The sequence below is a fragment of the Uranotaenia lowii genome, chromosome 3 (genome assembly GCF_029784155.1).
Source record: "Uranotaenia lowii strain MFRU-FL chromosome 3, ASM2978415v1, whole genome shotgun sequence".
Taxonomy (NCBI): Eukaryota; Metazoa; Arthropoda; class Insecta; order Diptera; family Culicidae; genus Uranotaenia; species Uranotaenia lowii.
In genome coordinates this window covers 63605924-63624389 of record NC_073693.1, presented here as the reverse complement: position 1 = coordinate 63624389, position 18466 = coordinate 63605924, and the positions used below count along the sequence as shown (strand labels likewise).

Here is an 18466-nt window from a genome sequence, read left to right as displayed (position 1 = left end):
TGGAAAATGCCTGACAATTGAGATTCGTTCAAACTGTTCATGACATATTCTAAATCGAAAGCGAAACGGAGTTCGTATGGGATCAGCTAGTGAAAAATAAAATTCGGTTTCCCAGTTGAGGAGCATTTGAAATGGATTAAGAAACCGTTTTTTCAAAACAAGAAATTCTCATACTCTTCATAACAACTTTAATATTTCAAGCGCCTGAAAGTATAACACATATTTAATTCAGGTTGATTTAATTTTATCTGGCAACCACAACTGTTGATGCAACCAGTATCTAGCCATGAGAGAAACAGATCAGAGAAACGATTTCCGTTTTTCCCACCCACTCCACATTCCGGAGGGTGGGTTAGTTGAAGGAAATCTCTTTCAACAAGCGGTGAGCGAAAAGCACAGATCCTATGTTGAGTAAAAAGAGAACACCAGAACGTCTGCCAGTAGAACATCCTTCGCAAGGATGATTACACGCTTCCAAGCGTTCATACTGCAGTGAGTCTTCGTCGCGAGCGGACACACTTTTCCCGAGTCCCGAGTTCGAGTTCCCGACACTTCCAACTAGACACCTTAACAGCGGACACACAAACACACACTGATTACTCCACACATGGACCGCACCACTTAACCACTTTACCCCACACCAAGCCACTTCCGGTTCACACACTTTTGGTAACCAAAAAAACACGACCTTCACACCATCAATCCATTCATTCACGGCAAATTGCCAATTTCACACTTCATTCAAGAATAGCAGCATAATTCGGGAAAAACGTCAATCATCCGTTTTGGAAGTGAGTGAGTTTCTCCAAGCTACTCGGGCTTAAAAAATGAACGTAAACAATTAACCGCGATTTCGGAAAGTGAGCAAATCGATGTGATTATCGGTCGATTATTCAGCATCCGGAAGAATTTCCCAGAAGCAGCATCATCTGGTTTGGTCTGATCCTGGTCTGGTGTGTTGCCATCAATTAATTTAGTCGTGCGTGATCGGGATTCGAAACATCTTCTGCTTCACCGTATCATCCTGGGATTATTATTAACGGTGCAGCTTGAAGTCGACAATCGTGTTGTCGTCGTGAGGTCGTGACGTGACGTGTGCCTCCCTCCTCCGGGAAGGATTCGTGTGAGTGACCGAGCGTGAAGGAACGTGCCAATAGGTTTTCGGAATTTCTGGGAATTTGTTGCTGATGCTGCTGATATTGCTGCCTAATGCAGAAGCAGGGATCTGTTGAATGAATCGGTCCGAATCGTTCTGTTCGTGTGAATGAACGACTTTCGGAGAAAAGAATGTTTTTATCGAGAACAAAAGAATCCGGGAAATGTTATTTGGGCCTCCCTATTGAAATTCTTTTTGTGTTTGGGGAAGGGGATGAGGCGTCGAGTTAATCTGTTGAAACCTTTCTGTATTCTGTTTCTTTCAATGGATTCTCCTCTTTTGAATTTCCTCTTCTTGAATGACTTTATCAACCTTTTATTTAAGTCACTTCAGTTTGTTTAAAAAAAACTCATTCAATTTTTGTTTCCTAAGCCATTATTCAAAAAGTAAACTTCCGAATTCTAAATACGGCCCTTTTTCCCTTGGAGAGAATCTACTTCTATTCTCGAGGCGTGGGAAAAAACGATGAGCCATCCTGGAATTCTACTTTGCATAATTATTCACGCATATTCCGGCATTCGGCAGTAGCAAAACAGATGAACGATTCTACCTACACCTACCTTTTTCAATTACACATTCCAAGCCCGGTGACAGAACTTTTATTCTCGAAATGTCCGCATAACTCCCGGTTTCTCTCTCCACCCCAAAAATGTCTATCCTCGTTATTCAAAGGCCGAAATTTCGGGGGGATTACTTTTAAATCATCAAAGCCTCCTAAACTTTCAAATCACTTGGGAATAGGGCTTTTCCAATTTCGAGGGGTGTTATCTGGATTGGATAAATTTCAATTTAGCCCAAGTTTTTCATAAAAAGTATTATAACTTTTGGCTCTCATAGATTCTTTTAATGATTCAACTTTCGATTGCAAGATATTTTTATATACTTTTTTTTAAAGATTTTTACATACTGGAATTTGAAATGAAATTTAAATTTTTTTTTAGATTCGATAAGGAAATTCAAATTTGTTTTTTTTTATTTCGGTACATATCATTGATTTTAGTACTTATTCAGAACCTCACGTTATCAAAAGATTTAGAGCCAAACAGGAACAACTGTAAAATTAAGCAATGATACTCTCATCATATTACATGATTTTTCATACCTCCTTATTTGATTGGTACAAATTTTTATATCATAACTTTTGTACTTCAATTGTTGAACGAAAGCTACATCTTTTTGTAAAATAAATAGAAAATCGCGCCACACCGAAACTTCTAACTCGGAAGTTCCTCTAATGAATTTGAACTAAGGTTGCAATTTTTTTTATTCAACACGTATCTAGGCAGGACAAATCCGGTCAATTTAAAAAAAAAAACAGGAAAAATTCGAGCATTTGATTTCAATTGAAGACCGAAAATCCGGGCAATATCCGGGCAAATTTTGTCAAAACCCAGAAATTACCACACAATTAATCAAAATGAAAAAAATAATTTCTCAACAAAATTTATTAACAGATTGGCTTCCAAAAAAACCTGTATGTTTTTTTAAATTTGCTTGAAAAAGTTCGTTTTGGAGGCACTAATAAAAAAATATTTACAACCCAATTTGTTTTCCTTGTCTGATTTGCCAAATAAATCCGGGCAAAATTTGAGCAATTTGCAATTGAATCCGGGCAACCGAGACGGGCCAGACTGTTCCCATATTTTATATTAAATATCCTGACAAACCCGGATAAAACCGGGCAATCTGGCAACCTTAACTTAACCCCTTTGAGACCTGTAATTGAAATTAGAAATGATTTTCAATAAAATTGATTAGGAACCTTTCTAAAATTTGGAAAAAAAGTAGTCTTTGACCAGTGGTTAACAAAGTGTAAACAATTTTTTTAACATTAAGTTGCAATCGATTTTCAGAATTTGGAACATTTTCACAAATTTAAAAACAATCTAAAATTGAAATGATCATGCAAACGTTTACTAAATTGAATATGTCGAATCGACCACTTAATTCAATCCATGAGATATAACATACATATATTTTTTTAAATCCAACAAGATATATAGTTATTCATTTTAGAGTCTTGAAGTATTCTGATGGAATGATCTACAAAATTGAACTAGGAAGACCAGAAATTTCGAGTCACCAGCAAGGTTGCCGAAAAAAAACTGTGTTTCGACAAAAAAAAATCTGACTCTCTACGATTTTATCCCTAAGTTCTTTGATGGTTTTCTGTGATGGTTTTCTGTGATGGTTTTCTGTGATGGTTTTTTCAATAATTTCAATAAAAAGTCATGTCAAATTGAGATTTTTGACCATTTTCTTGATAAAAATCAAATAACATTCTTTATCTTATCTTAGTTTCCAATCCATTGCTCAAAATCCAATTTTTTGTTATGGTGAAAAAATCAATTTTTGGAAAACAATTTGCTATTTTTATATTCTGGGAAATCTGCGATTATTTCTTAAAATCTGTGTTCTGTAACACAGCTTCTGTGATGAAAGTTTGTTAAAAACTGAGTGAAATTTTAGATTTTTCTGTAATTGTGGAAACCTTGGTCACCAGATGCCATGATTTTGAAAAAATGAAACATATGAACATCAAGTTCATCTGTTTTATATTCACATTTTAATTGGGAACAGATCAAAAATAATAATTGATTGTATAAATGACATTTTGAATTAAGTTTGGGCATTTCTAATCATACAGCTTGTTGAGATCTAACAAATTCATGCCTTTTTCAAAAGCAGTAAACCTTGTCTGAGGCCTCTTACACCATCTTCACTACGCTTTCGTGTCCTTGGCTATCACAAGGCGGTCATTTTCGGAGTATTATTTAATTGACTTCCAATTGCTTTCATTAGATTTTAATGAACAGGTTAGTGGTGGCTCATAAACGTAACTACACCAATCAATCATTTTTCCAAAGTGTTTGACCTCATTGATCATTGAAGTTTTTCCAGTCTGACAGAATATCGGCCAAGGTTGCCGAAATCACAGAAAAATCTTTAATTTCACAAAATTTTTAAAAAATTTCCATCACAGAATCTGTGTCGCAGAACACAGAATTTTGGAAATATACACAGTTTTTTAGGAAGTCGCTTTTGTGATCTTATACCCCTTTGACTCCGAGGGTCTTGTAAATAACTTAGAAAAGAATTTTTAACCTGCCAATAGCCATCTTAAGTAACACAGATTAAGTCATCTGGATTTTACAAATTTTAACACAAATTTTCATCACAGAATCTGTGCCACAGAACACAGAATATTGGAAATATACATAGATTTCACAGAGTTTTTGACATTTGTACGTATTTTCAAAATTATAAATGCAATGTCAACATTAATTTTGGATTTCTAGCTTTTTTTTGGAAAAAACACGGTAAGATTTGTAATGATAATTGATTTTTCTTAAATAAAATGTAAAAATGGCTCATTTCTTCATGAACTTAAAAAAATGCTATTTCCATCACAAAAAACCATTACAGAATTTCTGGGTTAAATCATAACAAGATGGATTTTTTTTCGTAAAAACACAGAATTTTTTTTTTGGCAACCTTGATATTGGCTAGGCATATTTTATTTTGTTTGTTCAAGCTTTTCAGGAGGGCATAACATGGTCCACAAGACTTTTTCCTTAAAAATAAAGTATGCTGATCTTTTTCAGTGCGATGCCAGTTAACAGTTTGAATTTGTACTAGAACTGAAAATGCTAAGAATCTACAATCAAGTCCTGTTTACTTCAAAACTCGGACAGAGTAAGCTAAGTATCTTTTTCTTTTTTATTTATGTGTTATTTTATATCATTATTGGCAGACATTCAAGCAAAAAAAGGTCAAGGTTGCAACGGGAGGCAGTTGGGGCGTGGGAGTAATCTGGGTGCTAAGCGGATGATTTATATGCGCCACTCCGAAGAGATCATCCTCCTGTTTGATGCTTGCCCGGCTAAGAGACCCATCAATAGGGTGGGTATATTATGTATGGCCCTTGATCACCAATCACCCCACCGTTCCTCGACCTGTTGACCCTCAAACAAAATCCCCGAACAAATTCGCAGGAAAACAACCTGGATAAAAGATATATTCTTCGGTTGGCTAACAAAACTCGAACTTAAAGAGAAAAGAGATTCTCAAACGAAATCTTCACAGGGCCCACTTTCCCCGACCAAAATTCCCCAGATTTGCTTAGGAGGTTAGAAAGGGGGCTGAAAACGACGAGTCAAAAAAAACGGAAGTCAACCCAGACTTCCAGTAAAAGCGGAAACCGAAAAAAAACGTGACCTTTAACTCTCAAATAAAAGCTACATCAAAATACTTCAAAAGACGTCTTCTATTCGCCAAAAATAAAGTGGTGTTAGTGGGATTTTACAAATTCATTTTCCGAATTTTCCTAGCTGCTTGCTACATTTTACTTCGGGAGACTTTCCCGCTAACTATCAGCGCTCGCAAGCGCTGCCTGGCTTACTTTTCCCTCAGAAATTTGCTTTAACTTAGGAGTGCATTTGTTTGAGAATGGCCATGTGTGGAATTTTCCCTAGGAAATTCCTATCTCTGTGCGATTTTAGGGTTTGGGTTTGGGTGGTGTGAATAATTAATTACCCATCGGATATGCTCGAGCAATCTCTGTTCGGAAGTGCTGCCGTAGCGTGGCACTTACAAAAAAGTAAACGTTTCTGCCAAGACTCGAACACACAACCTAGGGGGTAACACGTCAATTTCAACATGCACCGCCCAAGTGCCGCTAAAATCGGGATCTGCATAGGGACAGAAAAACATTGATGGTGTTTTCAATTCAGTACTCACTCGGGTTGGATGGTTGCTCAAACCTGATTTACACCGGAAGCGGAAAAGTCTCCGGAAAATCGCCGGGCGTCGTCTGCGAGATGCCACTCGTTGAACCAAAGGGACAGTTGCCGCCTCGCGTATGCCGTTTCGCCAATCTGCGGTGTCTTCCGTTGGTTGAAACGTACCACGTGATGGAGATAAGATGCGGTTGACGATCGCTCGGTGCGTTGAGTACACTTTCCCTGGCTGGCTGATAACGGGTTGCAGGTGGATCGGCTCCTCCGAGAATCTGTTCAATATAACGGTTCTCATATCCAAACGCACTTTCGTGTATTATTAAAATATAAATTACCCTTTTCCAATATTTATATCGCACTAGTAAACAATATGCACTATCTTGCACTCGGAGGGAAAACTGAGGGAAAAAATGTAACTTTTATAAAATTGTTTAAGACCACGTTTAATTTTATTAGTAGTACCTTGGTGTAATAAGAAACGCGCGAAACACAAATTTTTGCCGATCAGGCCTACTTCACAGTCCAGAGAAAAGTGGACGAGAAAAAGCATTAGCCCTCAGATCCAAAAAAAGTTATTGGTTTTCGTAACCGGAACTTCGTAATTATTAGCGAACTGATAATCACGAAGTTCTCCGAAGAAAATTTCTTCTTATCAAGACCTTTTCATCTCATTCGAGGTTTTGATCTCCGATCTCGGGTCAAGTTCGGGTGGAGCGAAATCAACAACCCGGTTACCACTACATTTATACTAGTCTAGCGATGGGGTTAATAACCGGACGCATATCAACCAGCTGGTGACGACAGGCTTCATATAAACCAAACGCACAGCTATTACTCCAGTTGCAATCATATCTCATTTAAATAAGGGGATTCCTTCGTGACGTCATATCTGGAGTGCTCTTGGGCGGTGGGGTTCGATGTCATTGAGTGCCTCGATTAAAGAGCACTCTCGTGAGTTCCGGTTACTGATGCGGGAGTCTGGGAGTACTATCCCCGAGTGGCTAAGGGTTTGAAACCAGAGAATGCTCTGGGAAGTAGCATTCTAAAAATAACTTTTAGGGGTGTACAAGCAAAAATAACAAAATATCGATACTGTTACAAGGTTTTCTATTTCATTGTACAGAAGTTTTTTCTTTCGTCCTTTTTCAAAATGGATAGGTTATATAAGTAAGTTTGCAATAAAAAATTCGTGACCGAAAGTGGTGTACATGAGATGAAAAACGCACAAAAATAATCTTTGCATGCATTTTTATTCCAATACGGGTTTTGTGCATTCAAAACTAGGAAGATGTCAATGTTTATTATCCTGGATTCTCATGTTAATGTTACTTAATATTACTTCTGATTTTGTTTTTTCGCATCACAGTATCCGATCACAATGACTTAGAAGAGTCCATATAACTAGAAATATGAGATAATAAAATATCGGATGTTTTTCGAATAAAACTCGAAGACAAAATTGTTAGAAAAAGTATATTTTAACTTTTGAATCTAGCTTTCGGGCGCTTAAAAACAATGCAGATATTTTTGCACTATTTATATCCAGGAATTTCTTTTTTTTAAATAATTTTGACTAATTATCTAAGGCATATTCGAATTAAAAGATGCATGCTTAACAAGTTGGGTTTGTAGTAGTTATACATTATTTCAAAGGAAAAGCACATTAACTATCAAGAAAGAAATTCTAGTGTAGGAGCTTGCAATTGATAAATTTAAGTTAGGATTTTTTTCAAATACACTTAATTTATTTGAATTGTAACATTTGGGTAGATGTTTTGTCTTCAGGAAAATAGAAGAATAGGATGCTCAAAATCAGATCACACTCGTCAAAAGCGTCTCAAGATCACATCCTTTTATCCACTCCCCAGAACAAAATTATTTGCTAGAACGCAGAGGTAACCTCGGTCCTATAGCATAAACTATGTCTTTCATCCTTTTCTCTCTTTTCCAAACTATCTATTAACTACTAGGACGTGGCCGGCACCGTTATTGATGATTAAAGAGAGAGCATCAGTTTTGGGCATTGTGAATTTTTTATGAAGTATACTGAGGAAATTCATCGGAATTGTTCAATATTAACTTGTTACTAAAAATATAATGAAGTAGTCAATCAAGCTAAGCTAAGCTAAAAATAAAGTATGCTGATCTTTTAACTGTTGTTAATTTTATCTATGATCTCATGAACATTTTTTTTTTAATTTTTTTATTAAAATCTCTGAAGCAAAAAGAATACTATAAGATAGCCACGAAATCGATTTGCTGATTAAGATGGTGTTGGGGCCCTCGAATAAGGTTTACTCCTTTACAAAAAGATATGAATTTGATCGAGCCCAACAAGCTGCACTAAATTCAAAATGCGATTTGAAAAATTTTTTGCAAGTAAAAACGACAGATCCACTTTATTTTAGTTGATTTTTTTTTTACAAAATCAAGGCATCTGGTGACTCTAAATTCCCGGTAACCCTAATTTTATTTTTATGATAAAAATTTTATTGAAGATCATTTTATCTGAACATTTCAAAACTCTAAAATTAAATTGTTGAAATAATATTTCTGCAAATTGGACGGACAATCTGTCAGTGTTGCTAGTTTCTGTTCATGAACAAGGGAATGCTCAGTTTGGAAAGTTATAACTTTTCTTCTCGTTACTCCTACTACTTTTCCGTCTTTGGAAAAGTTGTATTCAGATAATTTCCCAGTAAGCTCCATCTATTGGAATTTTATTTGCATTGCGTGAGCACAAAATATTCAAGAAAAACCAAAAAAGTGACTGTTGAGGATTCAGGGGGTAGCTTACCGGGTTCAAATGATCGGAGGGTTTGCTATCCGTTGCTCTGCCAACGGGACGGAAAAATAGCACCAAGAACGGGGGACGATCAATCCTTTACGTTGCCAGTTGATTGATTTTGTTCGCTGCTGCACCACAGCCAACGAGTCGGGAAACTTCCTTCGTTGCACACAAAAAAGTCTGAATACCACACACAGCACTTATCTTGCTGTTCCGATTTTCGGATGCGAATTAGAACGCAATAGAACGACCGATTTACCGAAATAAAAACACCACTTTATTGCTAAGCTCGACCGACTAAACAAACAATCAAAGTACGGACTAGATGTTGCCGCCACGAGAATTTATTTTGACTAACTTATGCTGACTTTGTTGTTGCTTTGGTCAGCTGGTTGGTGAGTTACCGTTTCCAAACAGTTCATTCGGTAACTCACTGGTATGTTGTTTCTAATACTAGGATGGTTCAATTTTTATGGATTACAATTAACAGAAAATAATTATAGAAAATTTATACATAATTTCGCGATAGCATATATGATGCTCGCCGCTCGGTGTTACTTTTCGTTACGGTGTGTGAATAGTATTGCACTCTAGGTTTGGTTACAAACATTCCGGCCACCTTGAAATGGCACGGACATTTCAACACTTCCTTCAGTAACATTGACAATGGGAAGCCTTCATCCTTTTCCTTCATCTTCGCTAACGTGGACCAACAGGACGCATCTGGCACCAGGAACAGCAGGAGGAGCGATTGGTACTGGGCGGTACGGATACCATCTGGAGCTTTGCCTTCTGGAACAAAGAGGAACCCAGTAGACCAACAAGAGTAAAACGATTGGAACCGCAATCACCTGGTGCTTATAGTTTTCATACAGGAGCTAACTTAGAGTGCAGCTCTACTCATATAAGCTGCGACCACCGACTACTGCCATCAATCAGCCGGTGCTAGGAGTATTCGATGGGAAAAGATGTCCACCACGCGAAGCCGGAAACGATGAGGTGCGACCACACTCGGAGCGTTGATTCTGCGGAGCAAGAAGGAACCCAGTAGCCCAACAAACAAAATATGGGGATATTGGAATAGCAATCACCTGATTTTCAAAATTGATGTACAGGAGCTAACTTAGAGTGTAGCTCGACTCATTCAGGCTGCAATCTGCGACTACTGGTTCTGGGAGGTCCGCAATATACAGGCGGAGACGACGGCAAGTGGTTCTAGGAAGCAAAAGGGAACCAAGTAGACCAACAAAAAACGTTTAAAAATATTGGAACCGCAATCACCTGATCCATGAAATTTCGTACAGGAGCTGTCTTAGAGTGCAGCTCTACTCATTGGTTGTTTTCAGGAACTGCGGTGACCGGTTCTCCAACGGGCTGCTCATCAGCTGGATTGGTTTCGGGTTGTTCTGGTACGGGTAACAGAGCAAATTTGTTGACACACCTGGAAACGACATCTCGCTTCGCAGTGCGTAAGGTGACCACTCGTACGACGCCGTCTTTCCCAGGATGAACGGCTGTGATGATCCCTAGTGGCCATTGGGCTGGCGGAAGCAGATCGTCTTGGATGATCACCATTTGGTTGGGCTGGATTACAGTTGATGGTCTACGGTGCTTGGTGGCTCGGGCTTGAAGCTGCTGCAGATATTCTGGGTACCATCTACGCCAGATTCGTTGGAACCGTTTCTGCGTGAGCTTCCAATGCGACAGTTGATTATCCGGAACAGTTGCGACGTCTTCTTCGGGTGGAGATCGCAGGCTTTCACCGACAAGGAAATGTCCAGGTGTCAGGGCTTCTAACTCGTCGGACTCGGTTGGCATTGGGATCAAGGGCCTGGAGTTAAGACACATCTCCACCTCGGCTAGTAACGTCGTCATGTCCTCGTACGAAATGTTGGAGTGGCCGATTTCCCTCAGTAGATGATACTTCGCTGATTTCACTGCTGCTTCCCATAGACCTCCGAAATGGGGCGAACGAGGTGGTATGAAATGCCACGCAACTCCATATTCTGCACACCAATCCAGGATGTTCTTGCGTCCTCCGTGTTCGGTTTTCAGCATCTGGTAAATTCTGTGCAACTTGTTGTTTGCACCTCGGAACGCAGTGCCATTGTCGCTGTGGATCTCGTGGGGAAAGTTTCGGCGGGCAGAAAATCGGCGAAGAGCAGCGATGAAGGCCGGCGTGGAGAGATCAGACACCAACTCGATGTGAACGGCACGTGTGGTAAAGCAAACGAAGATGCAAACGTATGCTTTCGTTGGGCCTCGGTTTCGGACGAGAGACTTGATGTAAACTGGTCCGCAATAGTCTACACCAGAAACGGCAAACGGTCTTCGGGGCGCAACACGGGACGTAGGCAAATCTGCGATACTTTGCTGGATCATCTTTGGTCTGCATCGGAAACATTTGTGGCACTCATGGAATGTGCGGCGCACTAGATTGCGTCCACCAATGATCCAGTACTTTTGACGGATCGTGGCGAGCATTAGTTGTGGGCCGGCGTGAAGTAAATTCCCATGATAATACTTCGCCAACAGGTTCGAAAGTGGGTGTTTCGCGAGCAGAACAATTTGATGCTTCGTAGCTTCTGGAACGGTTGCGTTGGCCAGAACTCCTCTAATCCGAATGACTCCATCCGAATCCAGTTTTGTGCGGATGTACTTCAACTGCGATGAAGATGGAAGGCGGCCGGTCGATGCTAGGGTGGCTAACTCCTCAGGAAAACTCTGTTTCTGGGCAAGACGACAAAGTGTCAAATCTGCTTCATGCAGATCGACGGTGGTAAGCGCTTGGAATGGGTCCATTTTCGTCTTCCGTGCAGCAGCTTTCAACAAGCGAAAGTATCGCATGCAGTGAGCGATGGAGCGCCTGAGTTTTTGGTAACTGGAGAACATTCCAAAGATACGATCTGCAAACTCGTCATCCTTCACGACAGCTGGAAGCACAGCAACTGGAACTCTCATCTCACTCGTCGAACTGGTTTGGCAGGCTGACAACTCGGTTCGTGGCCACTGCGAAGGTGGTAACTGGAGCCATGGAGATCCAGTCCACCAAAGCGGATGATTGACGAGCTCAGGTGGACTTATCCCACGGGACAGAACATCGGCTGGATTCGATTCTCCACGAACATGCATCCACAAATCTACATCGGTCGAATTCTGGATCTTAGACACTCGGTTGGCCACAAATGTCTTCCAGCGATTGGGCGGTGATTGTAGCCACTGAAGAACCGTCGAGGAATCAGTCCAGAAGAACATTTCGGCAGGCAACTTGAGAGCACGGTAGACCTTCTCCGATAGGCTGACAGACAGAACGGCTCCACAAAGTTCCAATCGGGCAATGCTATGGTGGCTCTTCAGCGGGGCGACCTTGGACTTCGATGTCAGCAATACGACACGGACGACTCCATCACATTCCGACCGAATGTAGCAGCAGCTGCCGTAGGCCTTCTCCGACGCGTCCGAAAAGAAATGCAACTGAAAGGATGTGGCATTGGCGGAAGACACGTATCGAGGAACTTGGATCGTGGCGATGGTATCCAGCGTGCTATGGAACTCCTTCCAATCGGCCTGGTACGACGCTGGTAGTGGGCGATCCCACTCGAAAGATTCTCCGTTCTCTGTTCGAAGTCCCCACAAACGCTGCATGAACAGTTTGGCGACGGTAATAATCGGTCCAACCAAACCAAGTGGATCGAAGATCTGGGCGATGTACGACATAATCTTGCGCTTTGTGAGTACTGGAGCTGGCAGAGGCAATTGGACTCGAAAACGTAGAACGTCAGATCTTGTTTCCCAAACTAGTCCGAGCGTAGAGACAGCCTGATCGTCCTGCAGGCTGTGGATTGCGGATACGGCCAAATCTTCTAGAGGAATACCACGAAGCGCTTCAGGAACATTGGATGCCCATTTCTTGAGTGGTAAACCGGCAGAAGCAGTTAGAGCGGATGCTTCTCGGCAAAGTTGAACAGCGGATTCGACATCTTCAGCACCAGACAAACAATCGTCAACGTAGAAGTCGTTCTTAAAAACTGGGGCGGCAACAGGAAAACGGCTGACTTCATCCTCAGCGAGGCGTTGTAAAGCGCGGGTGGCCAAAAATGGGGCTGAAGCGAAACCGTACGTAACAGTCTGCAGCTCAAACGTTGCGAGAGGCTCTTCGGGACTTTGGCGCCAGAGAATTCGTTGGTACGTACAGTCATCTAGGTGCAGTTGTATTTGGCGGTACATCTTTTCAATGTCGGCTACGAGTGCGATTGGGTGGGTTCGGAAGCGCATAATGATCGACAGTAGATCGTCCTGGATAGTAGGTCCCACCAACTGCATATCGTTGATGGAGTAACCGGTTGATGTCTTGCACGAAGCGTCAAAAACAACACGGACCTTGGTGCTTGTGCTTGACTCTTTGAAGACTGGATGAAGTGGTAGATAGCAGTGGGGGACAGAGTCGTCTACTGGATTAGTCAACATGATCATGTGGCCCAAACGTTCGTAGTCGGCCATGAAACAAACGTAGGCTTCTCGAGTGGCAGGATCTCGCTTAAGTCTCCTCTCTAGACTTTGGAAGCGGCGCTCGGCGATGGATCTTGATTCACCAACACGTACCAGGGGGTCACTAGTGAGTGGCAATCTAACTACGAAACGACCGGACGAATCGCGAGTGGTGGTAGCACTGAACACTTCTTCACACTTTATTTCTTCAGCTGACAGAGCTCGGGACGGCAACAGAGATTCGAGTTCCCAGAACCTTTCGATGGATTGTTCTAGGTCTCGATCGATGGTCGTAAGATGGCATAACCGGGGTGTTACGGAGGAATTTATCGGAGCCGATCCGGATACAGCCCATCCAAAAACAGTCTCCACTAAAGTCGGCATCTCATTGCCGAGGGAAATCTTGCTGCCGCCGTGAAGTTCATGGTACACTTCTCCGCCAACGATGAGGTCAATGTCCGCAGGAAGGAAAAAATGTGGATCAGCCAGGTCAACGTCGGGAATTTTCCAAGCAGCAACATCAATTCTCACTGTCGGTAGGCAAACTGTTGGCCTTTTGAGGATAAGGAAATCTAGCTTCGTGGCGTACTTTGTTACGGTTGAGCGAATCTTCGCTGTTAACTGGCGCTTGATCTGCTTGGATGATTCACCAATCCCTGAAACGGCAATGTCAACGGTAGAACGGCGGAGATCGAGAGTGTTGGCCAACTTCTTCGTCATGAAGCTGCACATGCTAGCGGAATCAAGCAGCGCCCGCGCCGGAATTTCCTTCCCCGTACTGTCAACCACCAAAAGCATCACCGTTTCTAGCAAAACTGTACTGTTTGATGCCTGAACAGTCATACAGACTTGTTGGCTCGAAGTTGATGGTTGCGGATCTGCATCTGGAGGAGCGGTACTGCGCTGCGGAGCTGGGAGTGGCGGGTTCGATGAAAGCGAAGTTGGTTTCGGAACCGAATTGAAGTTGGTGGTCTTGATCGCATCATGGAGGAGAGAATGATGCTTTCCATTGCAGAAACGACAAGTGTGTCTGGAGGAACAGGATCGTGATAAATGGCCGGAATTGAAACAATTCCAACACAAACGATGGGATGTGACAACTTGCCGTCGGTTGTAGGGAGAGAAACTTGCAAATTTCCTACAGCGAAATAGATGGTGTCGTTCCGAACAAACTACGCACACGGGTAAATCGGGTTTTGGATCAGACGCAACAGGATTGGCCACTAATCGGAACGCCTTCTTCGGTTGGGATCCCGTCATCCTCGTTGGAGTCGCTTGCAGGTTGCGCTGCTCTTCTGAAACGATCGTCTTCAGCATCATCGCTCGAGAATAAAGGAAATCAATCAGCTCTTGGTAAGTGATGTCTCTCAGGTCGCTTGTTTTCTCCTCCCAGGCTCGAAGTTTCGTTGGATCCAGTTTGTAGCACAGTAGATTCACTAGTGGAGTATCCCAGTAACCTACCGGCTCACCCAGTTTAGCCATGGCCTTCACATGGCGGTCAAAATCATCAGTCAACGTATGAAGATCTTTTGAAGACTCTTTCCTTAAAGGTTGGATGTCGTACATTGCCCTGAAGAGCTGTCGTTTCAGGTACCGCTGGTTATCATACCGCTTCATCAACGCGTCCCAAGTTATAAGATAGTTGTCAGCCTCAACGTTTACGGACTCGAAAGGTTTCTTGGCTTCGCCTTCCAAACTCTGAAGCAGGTACTGCAGCTTTGCAACCGCTGGAACATCTGGGTTCGAGTGCACCATGGACTTGAACGTGTCTCGGAACGACAACCATCGCGAAAAATCACCATCGAACCTCGGCAAATCTATTTTGGGCAGGCGTAGGTGAAACATAGCTGTGCTGGCTGGAAAAGTCGGCTCGATTGATGTAGAACTGCTCAACCTTTCCGGGATGTTGTTCAACAGGAATGCTTTCACCTCACAAAACCTTTCCTCGATGGTCGATCTCTCAGCCAAACGCATTTCGAGCCGGTCTGGCCCAACCCACTTCTCGATGACGGTTTGCGCCTTTTGAAACTGGTCGTAGATCCGATCAACTAAATCTTGTCGAACTTGAAGGCGCCCTGTGTCTCGATCAACGTTGAATTCCTTTGTAAACCTCTCAACATCAGACAGGTTTGTCAAAATAGCCTTGCGACGAATAATGGCATCCTCCACCCTTTCGTCGGATTTGGTTTTCGGCATGTTGGAATTCACTGACACTTGCTACCACCACTGTACGATAACGACAACACAGCACAAAAAACGCAAACGAAATCCTTCCCGAACCGATGTACTGGTTTTTAACACGACGGCGGAAGTGTAAACCAATCGTACGATTAAATCCTTCCCGTCGCGGATTTACACTTCTACACGACGAAGAATGATACAAATCGTACGATATAATCCTTCCCGTCGCGGTGTATCAAACTTAAAACGAAACGGAACCGAGAATTGTGTGTTAAAATCGACGAAAAAATCCTTCCCGACGCGACACACAATTCTTTCGCGAAGACTGCCACCCACTCACACCCAATCGCATATAATTTTCATCAATTCAATTAGCCAATATTAGCCTCAGGTGCAAAGGACTGAATTCGCCAGAAAATTCAAAGTCCAAAACTTAATTGCCAAAATTAATTAATTTGGTCTTTCCAATTTTTGCTGACCGGTGTAAAGCATCAGCATAGCAGCAGATCAAAATAAATAGCTGTTGGCGGCTTTGTGCTGTTGGCTTGGCTTCACTTTCTTTGTGCGCTTTCTTGGTTGCTCGAACAATGCACAGCAATAAAAGAGGCAATCAAAATGGCTCAATTTGATGCAGCCAGCGCGTCGAATAAGCAAAATGGTGTACTCACCGCTACCTTCCGTGTGGGGAATTCCTCCGATCCGGCCGAAGGACCAATGTTGAGGATTCAGGGGGTAGCTTACCTGGTTCAAATGATCGGAGGGTTTGCTATCCGTTGCTCTGCCAACGGGACGGAAAAATAGCACCAAGAACGGGGGACGATCAATCCTTTACGCTGCCAGTTGATTGATTTTGTTCGCTGCTGCACCACAGCCAACGAGTCGGGAAACTTCCTTCGTTGCACACAAAAAAGTCTGCATACCACACACAGCACTTATCTTGCTGTTCCGATTTTCGGATGCGAATTAGAACGCAATAGAACGACCGATTTACCGAAATAAAAACACCACTTTATTGCTAAGCTCGACCGACTAAACAAACAATCAAAGTACGGACTAGATGTTGCCGCCACGAGAATTTATTTTGACTAACTTATGCTGACTTTGTTGTTGCTTTGGTCAGCTGGTTGGTGAGTTACCGTTTCCAAACAGTTCATTCGGTAACTCACTGGTATGTTGTTTCTAATACTAGGATGGTTCAATTTTTATGGATTACAATTAACAGAAAATAATTATAGAAAAATTTATACATAATTTCGCGATAGCATATATGATGCTCGGTGTTACTTTTCGTTACGGTGTGTGAATAGTATTGCACTCTAGGTTTGGTTACAAACAGTGACATTCTGCGAACAAATTTCATATCAAAATCCGGGTACCTTAATTTCGTTTTAAACTTCTGTTCATCGTTTCGACCATAAAGAATAATTTTCAGACAACAGGGTTTTTGAAATGCTTATAAAAAATCAAAAACACACCCTAATGTGCAATTATTATTATAAGTGGATGAAATTTTTGTCAGAAATTCATTCGGTGTCACATCGATGTCAATTAGATTTACCTCCATTCTATTTGCTGAATTATGAAGTAGCAAAAGTTTAAAAATCTTGTAAATGTATGTTTTTTAAAAATATACATAAGAAAAGTAATTTTTAATAGCTTTTCTTACATCTGGTTAATCGCTGTTAAATCCTTCTTTGCCAAATGAGACGTTAGAAAAGGATTATTAAAGAGTTATGAATAACAATTTTGAAAGGAACCATCACAAAATTCAGATTAATTCAATTTCTAAGGAAATTTATATCTTTTTATTTTTTTTAAAATCCATTACTTATCATTGAATTGATAGAGATGAAATAAATGCCAAATCTACCATGTAAAAAGTTATTTGAAAAAATTAAACTGTTTTCAAATATAGTACCAGATCTCAAAAAAGAAAGATTATTGAAGCGCCCACTGGTTTATTGAGATTAATCCTCTTATTTTATTGCTTCAAAAATGTTATTAAAAAAATTCAAAACATTTGAAAACTAAAATCCTTTTCATCATTGTAGATTTGAGAAATTTTCAACTATTTCTTTGTGAGGTTCTCAGACTCAAAGAGGTTTAGGGGCAAAATTGGTCAGTATTGACTCAAAGTCTCAAAGTCAAAACTTTTGAGTTAATTTTTCTTATCTTCTTAATCTTGAATTGATGCAATTTACGGACATTCAGAATTTGTTTAAGATATTTTAATTGCATAAAAACTGTTACTTTGAGAACAATGTATGGAAAATCGCACCACATGGAAATTTTACAGCGTGTTTTCTCGGAAGTCACTTTTGAGACCTTATACCTCTTAAACTCTGAGGGTCTTGTAAATAACCTAGTCAAGAAGTTTTCAACCTGCCAATAGCCATGTTCATTAGACTGAGTCAATTTGGGGTTGTTATTGGATTTCTCAAACCATGGGGTCCAAAAAGCTTCATTTTGAAGAAGTGTTTGTTGTAGGCCTTCGGAATTTTGATTTAATTCAACGTTTTTTTAGCTTGTTATATGCCAAATTCAAATGTCTAAAAATGTATGTTTATACATTTTTAGAAATTTCGATTTTCTATCAAACAATGTTGTATTAATACCAAATTGCACTTTTTTCAAGCTTCACGTTTCAGCTTTCAAACGTAGAAAACAGTTTAAGGATAAATAAACAAAATTTTCAATTTCAATTACAAAACTGCAAGTTTTGTGGTGCGAACAACGCAAGACCAACATCGGTGTTGTGTTAGACTCAACCCTTTCCGATTCTAACATTTCAAAATAGTTGATCCGTGCTTGAAAAAAGTTAAATTTGTGGTGAAAATGCTTCTTAAAAATTTCTACCCGCTCATTTTCAACACCTGTAATTTTCTTCTTATTTTTTCTATCCCTCTTTAATTTTCGAATATTGAAATGTTCTCACCATGAGAACATAACATTCACCGATAAGGCCCTAAAAATAAATTTCAAACAAAAGACACGGTGATTAATCTTAATTAATCAAGTTCTAAATATTTTACACATTTTATTTAAAAAACAACTTTCAAATTAAAAAGCACCTGAATTTATATTTTTTAATCAATGCCGAACGTTATAATCTTA

At 40.8% G+C, this 18466-nt stretch overlaps 2 protein-coding genes across 12 annotated transcripts in view; one reads left to right on the top strand and one right to left on the bottom strand.

Annotated features, from left to right (window-relative positions):
- The first annotated feature begins 470 nt into the window (after positions 1–470).
- The window catches only part of LOC129757898 (putative sodium-coupled neutral amino acid transporter 11), a 170532-nt gene continuing 152536 nt past the window's right edge, over positions 471–18466 (top strand). For 3 of the 11 annotated variants that reach the window (XM_055755276.1, XM_055755285.1, XM_055755275.1), the window contains exon 1: positions 471–1123. The gene's annotated coding sequence lies outside the window, so the exon portion shown is untranslated. Of the gene's footprint in view, positions 1241–18466 lie in introns of all 11 variants that reach the window. The other 8 variants (XM_055755279.1, XM_055755278.1, XM_055755284.1 and 5 more) reach the window with 7 other exon arrangements.
- LOC129752244 (uncharacterized) lies at positions 10013–15367 on the bottom strand. The gene has a single exon (XM_055748028.1). The coding sequence runs from the start codon at positions 15365–15367 to the stop codon at positions 10013–10015; it is 5355 nt and encodes a 1784-aa protein (XP_055604003.1).

Excerpts from the sequence above, each read along its gene's own strand:
- LOC129752244 (XM_055748028.1), bottom strand. The coding sequence starts at position 15,367 with ATGCCGAAAACCAAATCCGACGAAAGGGTGGAGGATGCCATTATTCGT.